Source organism: Lithobates pipiens, unplaced genomic scaffold, assembly GCF_037356315.1.
Source record: "Lithobates pipiens isolate NorthernLeopardFrog02 unplaced genomic scaffold, aLitPip1_a1.2 Scaffold_18, whole genome shotgun sequence".
Lineage (NCBI taxonomy): Eukaryota > Metazoa > Chordata > Amphibia > Anura > Ranidae > Lithobates > Lithobates pipiens.
In genome coordinates this window covers 585,607,591-585,622,738 of record NW_027507758.1, presented here as the reverse complement: position 1 = coordinate 585,622,738, position 15,148 = coordinate 585,607,591, and the positions used below count along the sequence as shown (strand labels likewise).

General features: G+C 43.8%; 1 protein-coding gene across 1 annotated transcript in view; it reads right to left on the bottom strand.

Moving 5' to 3' along the window:
* Positions 1 to 15,148, bottom strand: part of RAB10 (RAB10, member RAS oncogene family) — a 99,936-nt gene that overhangs the window by 22,811 nt on the left and 61,977 nt on the right. The window contains exon 3 of the mRNA XM_077489139.1: positions 4,622 to 4,760. Coding sequence (XP_077345265.1) covers positions 4,622 to 4,760 — 139 coding nt within the window. The remainder of the gene's footprint in view (positions 1 to 4,621; positions 4,761 to 15,148) is intronic.

Genomic DNA, 15,148 nt, shown 5'->3' with positions numbered 1-15,148 from the left:
CAAAATTGCATTTGAAAGACTGCTGGGCAAATACAGTGTGACATAAAATATTGCAGCAATTGCCATTTTATTCCCTGGGGTCTCTGAATAAAAAAAAATATATAATATATAATATATAATATATATATAGTTTAGGGGCTCCAAGTAATTTTCTAGCAAAGAATATTGATTTTTAACTTAAGAAAGAAGTGGTTAAAGTGGTTGTAAACCCTTACAGACCACTTTGACCTACAGGTAAACCTAGATTAAGGCTTACCTGTAGGTGCAAGAAATATCTCCTAAACCTATACGGTTTAGGAGATGTTTACCCGAAGACAGCCACCGCGCAGGCGCATTGGGCAGGCCGCAGATCGCGGCGATATGCCGCGAGTGTCGGCTCCCGTGCGCATGCGCGGGAGTGACGTCATTGCGGCTCCGGCGAATCAGCGAGACCCGGAAGTCGCTCCAGGATACATGGCAGCGGCGAAGAGGAAGACAGAGGACTGCTTTGGGGGGCCTTGTTCTCAGGTAAGTTATTCATAATGAGCTAGTGTGCTATGCATACTAGCTCATTATGCCTTTGCCTTACAGGGTTTGTGTTTTTTTTTGCCTTTACTTCCTCTTTAAAGCAGTAGTAAACCCGCTAATTTTTTTTTTACCACCTGCAAAGCAAAAGGCACAATGAGCTAGTATGCACCGCATACTAGCTCATTATGAAATACTTACCTTAGAACAAGGCCCTGACATCTGGCCCGATCAGCTCCCTCTGCGTTTCTTCCGGGTATCGCGGCTCTGGCGCTGGGAGTGGCTGGAGTCGTGATATCGTCACTACCGTGCATGCGCGCAGGAGATTTCATCCCGGCCGGGTCCGGCCACTGCCCGTTTTTTGAGCCGAGAATCCCCTTGTGCGCATGCGCCGCTGCAGTCAGCGGCGCGTACCGAGGGGAATATCTCCTAAACCGTACAGGTTTAGGAGATTTTTTTTACCTACAGTTAAGCCTTATTATAGGCTTTCCTGTAGGTAAAAGTTAGAAAAATGAGTATACAACCACTTTAAACTTCCTGCATTTACTGGTTGAAAGCTTGGCAGACTGCCCAGATTTGTTTACACCAGAAGTTCTTTCCCTTTGATTTAAGTAAAGTGTTAGTTACAATGTTTCAAGTTCTACACTTGGCAGATTACCCGGGATGCTTTCTTTTGACAGCTGAGTGAGCAGATAATCTCTCCACTTGCTTATATGAAAGAATCGCCTACTCTAAGCGGGAGAGATCGTGGGGGGGGGGGGGGTTGTGGGTGAATCTAGATCGTGTTTTTTTAACGATTAATCGTGCAGTTCTAATATATCTATATATATTTTTTAGTAGAGACCCTACAGAATAAAATTGTGGTTGTTGCAATATGTTATATCACACTGTATTTGCACAGCGGCCTTTCAAATGCAATTTCTTTTGGAAAAAATTACTTTAACGAATAAAAAAAATAAAAAAAACGTAACGTTTGCCCAATTATTTTGTATAATGTGAAAGATTTTATGTCGCGAGAATCGTGATCTTTTTATTCTAAGCGAAATCGTCATTCTCATTTTGGCCAGAATTGTGCAGCTTTTTTGCACAGGTGTGTTTTTTTTTTACCTTAATGCATAGAATGAATTAAAGGTAAAAAGGAAAAAACCTTTGGGCTTTAGAATCCCTTTAAAAGAGGAACTTTAGTCCCCTATTTTAGTGGCTTCTTCCATCCCCTCTGGTGCTGCCATTATTGAGAGTGTACAGATGTGCCAAGGGGCTCTGCTTGCCCATTGGGTCCTGGTAACGTCATCAGCATATCTGTGTGCACACAGGAGATTTGCCATGCAAGCACAAGGAAGGAAAAGTGAAGTCTTCCATAGTAGTTGCATGGCGGAAACCAGTAGGTGTGCACATGTCAGAGTGCTCAGCGGTACACGATGCCCTGTGGCATGAATGGCATTCCTCATTTAGCCAAGAAACCAGCAAAGCACACAAAAAAAAAAAAATCTCAAAACTGGTGTTGCAGGAAAGAAAATTTCTTGCCCCACCCAATCAACACTGACGGAATCATTCCTGCAGCGCTATTGCATTCTGCCGGTGGGGAGCCTCCCGGTCAGCAGAACACAATGATAACTGCTGGCAGCTATAGCAAAAACTGACAGGCTGGTTGTACTAAAGTTGATAGATGGATTGACTTCAGCACGACCAGCCTGCTCATAGATGGATGCTCCCAGCTGAGCAGATTGATATAGAGTGAAGGTGTGCTTTAAAGTGAATGTATAGACAAAACCTTTTGCATTCGTTTTGGAGACAGCAGGTCATTTGTTCCCATCCATTTACCACAAGGGAAGATTTCCCTTCAGTCTCAGAAAAAAAAAAAAAAAAACACACAGAACCTTTCTACCCAAAACAGGTTTTTCCTTTACATCCACTTTAAAGAGGAGCTCCAGGCTCGTTCACAACATAACAATCAGCAGCTACAAATACTATAGCTGCTGCTCACAGTCAATTTCCCTACTGAGCATGCACATTGCTTAGTGAATGGCCCATGGGCAGAAATTCTTCTTGACAAGATTAGGTGAGAGCAGATACCTGTCCAAACCAGGTACCCGCTTGCGCCCCCCCCAAAAAGGTGCCAAATGCAGCAGCAGGGGGGGGGGGGGGGTGGTTGGAGGAAAAGCAGAGCTTCCCCTTTTGAGTGGAGCTCGGCTATAAGCAAAGTGGGGAGGAGCTTTCAAGACAGACTTTTGCCAATAAACTACATTATACAATAATAATAAAAAAAAAACAAAAAAAAACACAAACACACAAACAAAAGAGGCAGCGACCCAAACAGGAGACCAGCGAGAAGAATTTTCGGAGCTGCAACATGCTAGCCAAGCACCATTGCTAAAGAAAGATTGTTCTGTGGTTTTAAACCACCACGTCTAGTTGTAGGATGTAACTGACAGGTCCTTTAACCACTTGCCTACTGGGCACTTTCACCCCTTTTCCTGCCCAGGCCAAATTTCCAGCTTTCAGCGCTGTCGCACTTTGACAATTGTGCGTTCATGCCAGCGCCTAGAGGTGATTCAGTTCGCATTGTGCGCTATACAAGTATTTCATTCACTGTACCCAAATGAAATTTTGCCATTTTTTTCCAAATTGAGCTTTCTTTTGGGAGTATTTACTCATCACGGGGGGGGGTTTGTGTTTTGCTAAATTAAAAAAGACCAATAATTTGAAAAAAAAAAAAAAAAAAAACATAGTTTCTCTTCTAAAGTTTTGCAAATAAGTAATTTTTCTTCTACACTGATGGACCCTAATGAGGCTTGCACTGATAATCAGGGCACTGTGCCCCATAAAACTTGCCCGTTATCAGCCCTCCTTTCCTTACACAAAGCATTTGAAGAGATGCCGATAACTGGCAAGTCTTTATGTGTGACCAGCTGTGATTGGACACGGCTGATTACATGGTAAAGGACTGCTGTAATTGGCCCTTTACCCTGATCAGCTGTGTACAAAAGGACAACGATTACAGTGTGCACCCCAGGGTGTGTGTGGGAGGACGTCCTCCCAGACCTGGAGAGCTGTGCTGTGTCTTTTGGCGATAGTGTAGCCGTGAACTGGTTAATTATACGACAAAAAGCAGATATATCTTACAATGGGATGGATTTACTAAATCTGGAGAGTGCAAAATCTGGTGCAGCTGTGCATTGCAGCCAATCGGCTTCTAATTTCAGTTTGTTCAATTAAAGTGGAAGTCCAGCCTAACACTAAAATCCCTACATCTACCAGACATCCATAATGTAACACTATCCTATCTATCCCTGTAAAGAAGAAATCAGAATATAGTACCACCTTGGATTACGAGCATAATCCTTTCCAGAAGAATGCTTGTAATCCAAATCAATTGTATATCAAATCGAGTTTCGCCATAGGAATCGATTGAAACTCCTAATTCGTTTCAATGTCACGGCTAGTGTATGCAGTACCACATGTGGCCACACACGGTCACACACCATCTTTGGGCTCTGCGTGGCGAGCTGCTTCTACTTAGGACCTTACTCTGACAACCGGAGTATAGAGGTGGATCCTATGGGCATACAGGATAAGCTGTGATGCATGCTAATGTATATTAGCCATCTGGTGAGTGCATAGAGGCAGAGGGTTGCTACACTTCTGGTGACAGAGTGGAGGTCTGGCTTCACTTTGGGATACCATTTTGAGAAGATTTATTGATGTGGATTTGGGACTTCTGGACATTTTCTGGCACACCTAGCACTAGAAGATTGTTTTTGCTCACTACAGAGTCCATATTTATTGATACACCGAGTTAAGCACTAGCAATTTTACGCTTTATTGTAATTTCTGCATATATTGTATGAATTTAGGAGTTTCAATTCATTTGAAGAACTTTATCATTTTCTGCTTGGGTATATTTTACCAGAGCTCTGCACTTTGTTGGTTTTGTTTCATGCAAGATCAGAATAGACGAGAGTAGAACAGGGCTCTTCACTCCAGATTTGGAGGATACCACACAGTGATTTTTGCTAACCTGCAGTGTTTTTGAATGCATGCTACACACGGATTCAGTTACAGTTTTAGCAGACAGGTCTACAGCCACCCGCAGGCTGTGCCGAAGACAGACACTCACCTCATCAATGTTTCTGAGCCACTTGCTGATGTTCTCAAAGCTTTTGGCATTTGTGATATCGTAGACTAACATTATTCCCATAGCTCCTCTGTAGTAAGAGGTGGTAATGGTGTGGAATCGCTCCTGTCCGGCTGTGTCCCTGAAAGGGAAAGAAAAAAAAAAAAAAAAGGAAGAGTCAACGAGAGGAATCACAAGACACTCAGCGATTAATGACCTAAATCCTTAGCTTTCACCAAAGTGGATCAATGGACAACACAAAGTAGACCATCTCACCTGGTCTGACCACAACTCACATTGTGCACCACGCTTCTGACACGGCACCCAGGTACGCAATATTACATGGTTACATAGTTAGTAAGGTTGAATAAAGACACCAGTCCAACCTGAGTGTCTACAATTGTTCCTATCCCTGTACATTGCACACTCACATCAGTCCCTACCCTCAAGGAGCCCACAATGCAAGGTCCCCATGCATATACTGGGGCCAATTTTGGGCCAAAGCCAGTTAACCTACCTGCATGTCTTTGGAGTATGGGAGGAAACCGAAGTACCCGGAGGAAACCCATGTAGGCACAGGGAGAACATGCAAACTCCAGGCGGGTAGTGTCGTGGTTGGGATTTGAACTAACAACCCTTTTTACTGCTAGGCGAGAGTGCCAACCCTGTGCCGCTCTAATCGATTAGTAGATAGAGAGATTGGCAACTGAAGTTACATGCAAATAGGCATGTCTTATGCCGCGTACACATGATTGTAAATCCAGCCAGCAAAAGACAGATGAGAGCTTTTCATCGGAATTTCCGCCAGCAAAAGATTGAGAGCAGGTTCTCAATTTTTCCAACGTAAAAAGTTTAGATCGGAAATCCCGATAGTCTCTAGCAATTCCGGCACGCAAAATTCCTACGCATGTTCGGAAACAATCGGCACATGCTCGGAAGCATTGAACTTCATTTTCTCGGCTCGTAGTGTTGTACGCCATCGCATTCTTGGCGGTCGAAAGCTCAGCGAACTTGTGTGACCATGTGTATGCAGGCCAAGTTTGAGCGGAATCCCGTGTGAAAAACCCATCATAGCTTTTTACGACAAGAATTCCGTTTGTGTGTACGCAACATCATAAAGCTGAGCTTGACCAGGCAACTTCCCCTTGATCGCACAAGCATCTCTACTGGACGGAGGGAGGACAGGAGGGAGGAGGATCAGGCTGCTCTGTGCAAAACCATTGCACAGAATGTACGATGTATTTTAAATAAAGCATTTAGAACCACTGAGCTGAGCTTTACCATGCTCCTCCCCCTTGATCCCACGAGTATCTCTACTGGTCATTGTACTTCAAGTACAATAATCATATTCCCACTTTTAATGGGGGTGCCACAAGATGATCAGTTGCTGCCAATTAGGTTAGGTAGGGGGTGCACCAGCCTGTGAAGTCACAAGCGGACTACAAAATGCTTCGAGTGTGCACAGCATCCTGGGGGTCGCACTAGAGAAGGCAGAGATGCTAGAATGGGTCTGTTTCCATGCTCATTAGGGATGCATTCAGGTGTGACACAAGTCTGAACTTGCCCGAGCTATCCCACCAGGAAGCTGTCAAAGCAATCATAGGCAGTGGAGGCATGACCCACCCCCTGCAAGAAGAGCAGCGTGGTGTACACATGAATCCCAACCCATGACTATCTGCTTTGACAGCTTCCAGGTGGGATAACTCTGTATTAATGGGTATTGGCAGGAGCACCAGATATTTAAAGTGGGAATAAACTCTCTCAATCAGCATTAACTATATTTAATCCTTACAGCTAAACTACAGGGGAAAAAATATATTCAATTTTTAATACAGCATTAGAGTAACAACCCGTCAGATTCCTCCCCCCCCCATCTGTGTCCCACTGCAGAAGTTTCCCTTCACTTCCTATCCCATAGCCAAACAGGAAGTGAGGAAATCCCTGCAAATTGAGAACTTGAGGACCATCAGGTCATCAGAACTAATGTCCCCATCTATTACTTTTCTGGGACAACACAAAATTTGGGACTCTTACTTTCAATAATGGCTAAGAGGACAAATTGGAAGGGTGAATCACAACAGCAAGGTAACTTGACAGGGGCTCGACTCCCACTCCACTCTATCCAAAACACATACAACATACACACAGTTGTGCTCATAAGTTTACATACCCTGGCAGAATTTTTATGATTTCTTGGCCATTTTGCAGAGAATATGAATGATAAACACAAAAACACTTTTCGCTCATGGTTAAGGTTTGGCTGAAGCCACTTACCAACTGTTTCCTCTTTAATTCATAAGAGACTACCCAAATGACCCTGATCAAAAGTTTACATACCCCAGTTCTTAACCACTTCCCGACCAGCGCACGACGATGTACGTCGACAGAATGGCACGGGCAGGCATATTGGCGTACAGGTACGTCCAATATTCAATGCCGCCCTGCCATCGGGAGCGCGGCGCGCTCCCGTGCTGGTCGGGACCCCCGTGAGTCCGGACGCGGGACCTGCAGACTCGAACGCCGCGGGCATCCCCGTGATCGTCTCACGGAGCGGCCGAATGGAGGAAATGCCGTGTAAACAGAATTTATCCATTCTGCCTAGCAACTAGTGACGCTGATCTCTGCTCCATGTGATTGGAGCAGAGATCAGTGTTCACTAAATGAAAGCCCAACCCCCCACAGTTAGTAACACACCTCTAGGAACACTTAAAGGGGAGGGCCACCCTGAAAAACAAAAAAATATGTTAAAAATGACAAAAAATCTAAAAAAAAAAAAATGAAAAAAAAATTTTTTTTTTTACTTACCAGAAATGCCTGTTGCTAGGCACTTTCTCCTAATCTTCCTCTTCCTTCTCCGCGGAGATCTTCTGTCTTCTCTCTTCGTCGCGGCGTCTTCTGGGTAATGAGTCGCGCTGTGTTCTGGGAACTGTGTGTTCCAGAACACAGCGCGTCCCATTCAGAAAGCGCTGCGGAACTCGCGCATGCGCAGTAGCTGCGGGACTCGCGCATGCGCAGTAGGAAACCGCCGTGAAGCCATAAGGCTCCGCTGCCTGTTTCCCTTACAAGGGATGGCGGCGCCGGGACCCGAGAGCCGAGGGACGGGTCGGCCTCGGGCGGCCGACATCGCGGGCGCCCTGGACAGGTGAGTGTGTTTATTAAGTCAGCAGCTGCAGTGTTTGACGCCGCTGACTTTTTTTATAACCGGCCCTCCGCTTTAACCCCTACACTGCCACCCCCTGGTTAACCCTTTCACTGCCAGTGTCGTTTACACAGGAATCACTGCATTTATACAGCAGTGATTACTGTATAAATGACAATGGTCCCAAAAATGTGTCAAAGATGTCCGATGTGTCACCCACAATGTCGCAGTCACAATATAAAAAAAAAAAAAAAAAAAAAAAAAGCTGATCGCCGCCATTACTAGTAAAAAAAAAAAATTTAATAAAAATATCCCTATTTTGTAAACGCTATAACTTTTGCGCAAACCAATCAATAATCGCTTATTGCGATTTTTTTTTTACCAAAAATATGTAGAAGAATACGTATCAGCCTAAACTGAGGGAAATTTTTTTTTATATATTTTTGGGGTATATTTTAACAAGTAAAAAATAATGCGTTTTTTTCAAAATTGTCGCTCTATTTTTGTTTATAGCGCAAAAAATAAAAACCGCAGGGGTGATCAAATACTACCAAAAGAAAGCTCTATTTGTGGGGAAAAAAAGGACGTCAATTTTGTTTGGGAGCCACGTTGCACGACCGCGCAATTGTCGGTTAAAGCGACGCAGTGCCGAATCACAAAAAGTGGTCTGGTCTTTGACCAGCAAAATGGTCCGGTCTGCAAGTGGTTAATATCGTGTATTGCCCCCTTTAACAATGACAGATTGAAGTCTTTTGTGGTATTTGTGGATGAGGTTCTTTATCTTCTCAGATTGTAAAGCTGCCCATTCCTCTTGGCAAAAAGCCTCCAGTTACTGGAAATTCTTGGGCTGTCTTACATGAACTGCACGTTTGAGATCTCCCCAGAATGGCTCAATGATATTGAGGTCTGGAGACAGATGGCCACTCCAGAACCTTCACTTTATTCTGCTGTAGCCAAAGACAGTTAGACTTGGCCTTGTGTTTTGGATCAGTCATGTTGGAATGTCCAAGTACATCTCCATGTCCAGCTTCCTGGCTGATAAATGAAAATGCCCCTCCAGTATTTTTTGATAACATGCTGCATTCATCTTGCCATCAATTTTGACCAAATTTCATGTGCCTTTGTAGCTCACACATCCCCAAAACATCAGCGATCCACCTCCGTGTTTCACAGTAGGAATGGTGTACCTTTCATCATAGGCCTTGTTGACTCCTCTCCAAAATGCAGAGTTTATGGTTGTGGCCAAAAAGCTAAATTTTGCTTGTCACTCCAAATGACTGCCAGAAGGTTTGGGGCTTGTCTCTCTTGTTGGGCATATCATAGGCAGGATACTTTGTGGCTTTGTGTACTCATAATGGCTTTCTTCTAGTGACTAGCCATGCAGCCCCCTTATTTTGCATCTTAAACAGCCACACCATGTTTTCAGAGAGTCCTGCATTTCACCTGAAGTTATTTGTGGGTTTTTCTTTACATCCCGAACAATTTTCCCGGCAGTTGTGGCTAAAATTTTAGTTGGTCTATCTGACCGTGGTTTGGTTTTAACAGAATCTTTCATTATCCACTTCTTGATTAGAGTTTGAATATTGCCGATTGTCAATCTCAATACCTTGGATATGTTTATATCCCTTTTATGTTTTCAAGGGATAACTACCTTTTTCAGCAGATCCTTTGACAACTCTTTTGCTTTCCCCATGACTCAGAATCCAGAAACATCAGTGGAGCACTGGATGAAAGATGCAAGGGTCTGTCAGGAGTCCAGAAACATTGACCTTTTATACAAATTACAAGCAAACAAATGACAGGTGAGGATGGTTACGTTTAATAGCCATTCAAACCCCTGTGTGTCAACTTGTGTGCATGTTATCAGGCCAAAATCACCAGGGTATGTAAACTTTTGATCAGAGTAATTTGGATAGTTTCAGTTGCCATTATGATTTAAAGAGTAAACACTGTTGATTGACAATAAATGGCTTCAGGCAAAACACGAACCATGAGTGAAAAAAAAGTTTGTCATTCATACTCTCAGAAAAATGGGCAAGAAATCAAATTCTGCCAGGGTATGTAAAATTAGGAGCACATACATACACACACATTTATTGGCGCATAACACGCACTTTCACCCTGAAAAATCAGATACAAATAGTGCGTCTGCGTGTTATACACCGATATTGCAATTTGGGCTGCCTAGGAGAGAGCCGGGATAGGGGCGAGACGAGCGCCGTCAGATTACATACAGTGAGAATCTCCCGTTTACTCAGCGGCCTCTAATAAGAAGTTCCATCTCCTGGGTTGGCATTGGACCAGTGTTCTGTCTATCATAGAAGCCAGTCCAGGAGGCGGGGCTTTGTATTAAAATAGGCTGCCGATTAAACAGGGGATTCTCACTGTATGTAATCTGACGGCACACATTACATGGATCACCTGCCCATACTCAACATGTATGCAAATGGATTCCTCAAAACAAAAGCATGGAGACGCGAGTGGATGGGGCGAGTTTGCTTTGAATATTAACATTAAATAGCGGTCTAGGTTTGTGGCGCTCAGATAACATTTTGCTCTGATAGGGATTCAACTTCCTAAATTAGGAATTTAGCACAAGTTAAAAAAAAAAAAAAAAAAAAAAAAAGGGACAAAGCAATGCAATACCAAACTTTGCAAACTAAGGTTTACATATACTTTAAAACCAACGAGGAGGGCAAGAAGATGGGGAGCAGCCAAACATTTGACAAACTATTTTCTCTCAGGAGGCAGCTCATGCTTAGTAGTTAATAGACCAGAAGCATGCAGCACCCCCACAATTAGAAAAGATCACTGGAGGTACACAAGAGGAACTATGATGGGCCAACCACAGACAACGGGGGAATTTATCAAAACTGGAAGCAATTGTGCAGGCAAACCAATCAGATTGCATCTTCAGCTTGTTCAGTTAAGCTTTGAAAATAAAAGACATAAGCCGATTGGTCCTCATGTACAGCTGCTCCAGTCTTCATAAACTCTCCTTCATGTGGTGGGATGCAATCAATAATAAACATGTACAAAACAGATTGCTGACTAACCAGAAAAATGGGAGTTTTCCTTTTAGCACAAGCTTATTGATATGGTTATCTCGAAGGACAAATCATGAATTCCTTCCCATATAAGTTCAAAGTCCCTTCAGAAAGTTATTAGAAAGCCACGAGCCATTCCCAGGATACACCTGGATAGAGGTCGGTGGAAGGAGCTCCAGTTGTGACAACAGATCGTGTTGCTAATCAAACACAAGCCGTGCCGACTACTCCCTGAACACACCAAGCTCTTAAATATTTGTGCTGTGCGCCAGTCTCCGGAGATCGGATACCTGCCAGTCTCTGCTCATGGGAAGCTTCCAAGATAAAAAAACCTAACACTTCCATACCCAGGAATCTAATAAAATATACACTCAGTGGCTACTTTATTATTAGGTACACCTTGTACCCCCTTTTGTCTGCATTCTTTGTGGCATAGTCAAAGTATTGTAAACATTCCTCTGAGATTTTGGTCCATACTGACATGATGGCTTCACACAGTTGCTGCAGATCTGTCGGCTGCACATCCATGATGCGAATCTCCCCTTCCACCACATCCTGAAGGTTCTCTATTGGATTGAGATCTGGTGGCTGGTGACAATGAGGCCATTTGAGTAAACTGAACTCATTGTCATGTTCAGGAAACCAGTGGGGAGATGATTTGAGCTTTGTGACATGGTGCATTATCCTACTGGAAGGAGCCATCAGAAGATGGTACACTGTAGTCATAGAGGGGTGGACATGGTCAGCAACAATACTCGGGTAGGCCGTGGCATTTAAACGATGCTCTATTGGTACTAAGGGGTCCAAAGTGCGCCAGAAAATATCCCCCACACCATTACACCAGCCTGAACCATTGATACAAGGCGGGATAGATCCATGCTTTCATATTTACACCAAATTCTGACCCTACCATCTGAATGTCAAAGCTGAAATCGAGACTGGGCAACGTTTTTCCAGTCTTCTATCCAACTTTGGTGAGCCTGTGCGAATTGTAGCCTCAGGTTTCCAGTTCTTAGCTGACGGGAGTCAGCTGTAGCTCATCTGCTTCAAGGTTTGATATGTTGTGTGTCCAGAGATGGTGTTCTGCATACCTTGGTTGTAACGAGTGGTTCAGTTACTATTGCCCTCCAGAAGCAGACTGCCCATTCTCTCTGACATAAAGGCATTTTCGTCCACACAACTGCCGCTCACTGGATATTTTCTCTTTTTTGGACCATTCTCTGCAAACCCTAGAGATGGTTGTGCATGAAAATCCCAGTAGATCAACAGTTTTTGAAATACTCAGACCAGCCTGTCTGGCACCAACAACCATGCCATGTACAGTTATTTAAACCCCCTCCTTTCTTCCCCATTCTGATGCTCAGTTTGAACTTCAGCAAGTTGTCTTAACCATGTCTACATGCACCAAATTGGCTGATTAGCAATTTGTTACAACAAGCACTTGAACAGGTGTACCCAATAAATAGGCGGTGAGTGTATAATGCCGCCAATGATCAGAATAGTTTGTCTGTGCCCACTCTACTTTAAAGGGCCAGTTCACCTTTACTAAAATCTGAGTAAGGGGCATCTGAAAAACAACCTGTGCAGCTTTGACTAAAGTTGGATAATGCAAGTGCACTCGACCAATTACCATCCACCATCTTTAAGCAGAGGAAGATGTAGACTTGCAAGTCTATATAATTAAACTTCTATACAGCCCTTTATCACCTAACACCATCTTTAAAACAGGGAAGACAGTACTCCATTAGAGGCTCTCCTTCACTCTACAGGCATGAGGTTCGACCTCGGGATGCTGCCTGGCCAAGGGGAGTGTAGAGGTGGGTGGGGAGTTATGGGATGTCATGATTCCGCCAACCAACAGCAAGTAATCCCGCCCATCAATTCCAAAGTTTTGTGGGGCTCCTACAGATGAAAGGGGTGACATTGCCAAGGTAGGGGTACATGCAGGAGGCTCCTATATATGCATAGACTTATACTGTGCCATGCATTGATGCAGGGCGAGGAGTGGGTTTAAATCCATTTAAAGTCAAAATTGTCTGCTGGGCACTCAACCAATCCCCATGCAGCCAACATATTTTAGCAGGGCATTCTGGGATGCAAGCAGGTACTTAAATCATTAAATTTAACTCCTTCATTTCTAAATACAATTTTTTTTCAGTCTGCCATTTTGGCCCCGGTACTGAAAAGTTTGGAGACACCTGGTCTAGTTACTTAAAGCCGGCCATAGACCGTTCAAATCCTAAACAGTTCAGCAGGGACCACTCGAGATTTGAACCATGTATGGGCAGGGTGATTGTACCCAAGTTTATCAATCAGCAGTCTGTATTTTACATGCAATTATTGCTAATGGCTATTTTAGAAGTTGGCAATAATCACTGTTCCCCCGGCTGTGGGCCCCTTAGATTTCTGAATGTAACAAGTGAAATTACTATTCAAGGGGATTTAGCTGATACTTTAACCACGCAGATTGTGGGGCATGCTGGGGCCAGTAGACTGTAAGCTCCTAATACCAGCAGGGTCTGATGGTAATCTCCCGCATTCTGTAGGATGCTGTGCAATTAATAACTTCCCTTTAAAAAGATCTGGCTGAAAAGTCCTGTGTCACCCTCCCTTATAGGAAATCAGGTTAATGTGATGACTATCTGGAAAGTAATTGCAGGCCTGTCATCCTTCCAGGCCTCTGCAGGCGCCTGCCAGTTCTTTTTGGGAATCTGTGAAATGGGCAGGCCTTGGTCACATTCCCAGGCTCTGTAGGCATCCCTTGAAGTGCAGCTAAGCAAGCAGAGGGGGTCAGTGATTGAGGCTTCTCCCCTCCCCCGAACCACCAGGCAGGAAAACAAGCTGCTCTCTCCCCATCCACTATAATGAGCCGTAGCGACCTGTGCGTGCACGGATAGATCTGAGTGACAGCTAACGTCTTATCCAATGCAGTGCTGGTTCCTATGTGCCAGATCTCACAGCAACCAACCACAATCACTCACACCAGGCTGTGATCAATTCCATCAGTAACGAGAGAGAGAGAGAGAGAGAGAGAGAGAGAGAGAGAGAGAGAGAGAGAGAGAGAGAGAGAGAGAGAGATGCAAAAACATCTGAACCCACTATATAAATCCTGTAGAGCAGTGGTCATCAACCCTGTCCTCAGGGCTCACCAACAGGCCAGGTTTACAAAGATAACTGAAATACATCACAGGTGATCTCATTGTCTGCTCAGTGATTGCAGTATTCTAGTCTGCATCTCCCCCAAGGCAATACATAAAACCTGGCCTGTTAGTGGGCCCTGAGGACAGGGTTGATGACCACTGTTGTAGAACACAATTATTTTTGTTTTGATGGAGTGGAGATGGATTAGAACCCCTGTCAGGTTTTTATTGCTGTGTGTCCTTGTTAGGGAGATTCACCCTCTGTCATGTTTACCATTATTACCAAAAAAGTGATAATCCCCAGAACAGGAATTGAGGGAAAATCTTTCAATGGGAGACTAGTTTTGGTGACAACCAGGGATTCCTTCATCTGGCGGGATGGTCTCCCTTCCTGTTTTGACTATGAAACAGGAAGTGAGGGGAAATCTCCCCAGTGAGACAGAAGGCAAAAAAAAAAAAAAAACTTGGGAGGGGTTGTATAACCTTTCTACTCTAAGATTAAAAAAAAAAAATGTTGCCTTTAAATGTATTTTGATCCGATTTAAAAGATAGTTCACCGTGTCTTCCTAACTTCTAGTAAAGTCCTCCGCGAGCTCCTGAACCTGGTCTTTCTACTCGCCTCCATTTAGAAGGAGCACTGCACGTTAGTCGTGATCATGTGCTCTGCTCTATGCACGCTACAAATCACAGACCACAGTACATCCTCAGGAGCGCGCAATGGAGGGTGGCTACATACAATGGCCATGGAGAACAAAAAAAAAAGTAGCCACCTTTTAAAAAGGAAGTCACATCACAGCAACATCAAAACATTGAAAAAAAAATTTGAAGAAAAAAAGGGTGGGATTTTTTTTTGGCACCCAAAAACAAGTATATAAAATTAACAATACAGTTTAGGGGGAAAACACTGCGCTACAATTTAGTATATATGGAAAGAGGCCTCAACAGCCAAAAAACAGCAGCCAACACCAAAAAACAAACAAAGTTCAACAAACAAAACAATAAAAACAGTGTAGCGCTTCACTAATAGATGTGGTCAGCATAAATTATATGGATAGAAGCAAAAATGATATAAATAAGAATGCCTAAAGAAAAGTCCAATAATAGCCACACGTTCCACTATATAGCCGGCCCAAGGGTGGTCGAACCGTCACAGAGGGGGGAAATTGGACTGGGCGGGTGTATTCATGCGAGTCTGCTTGACTGT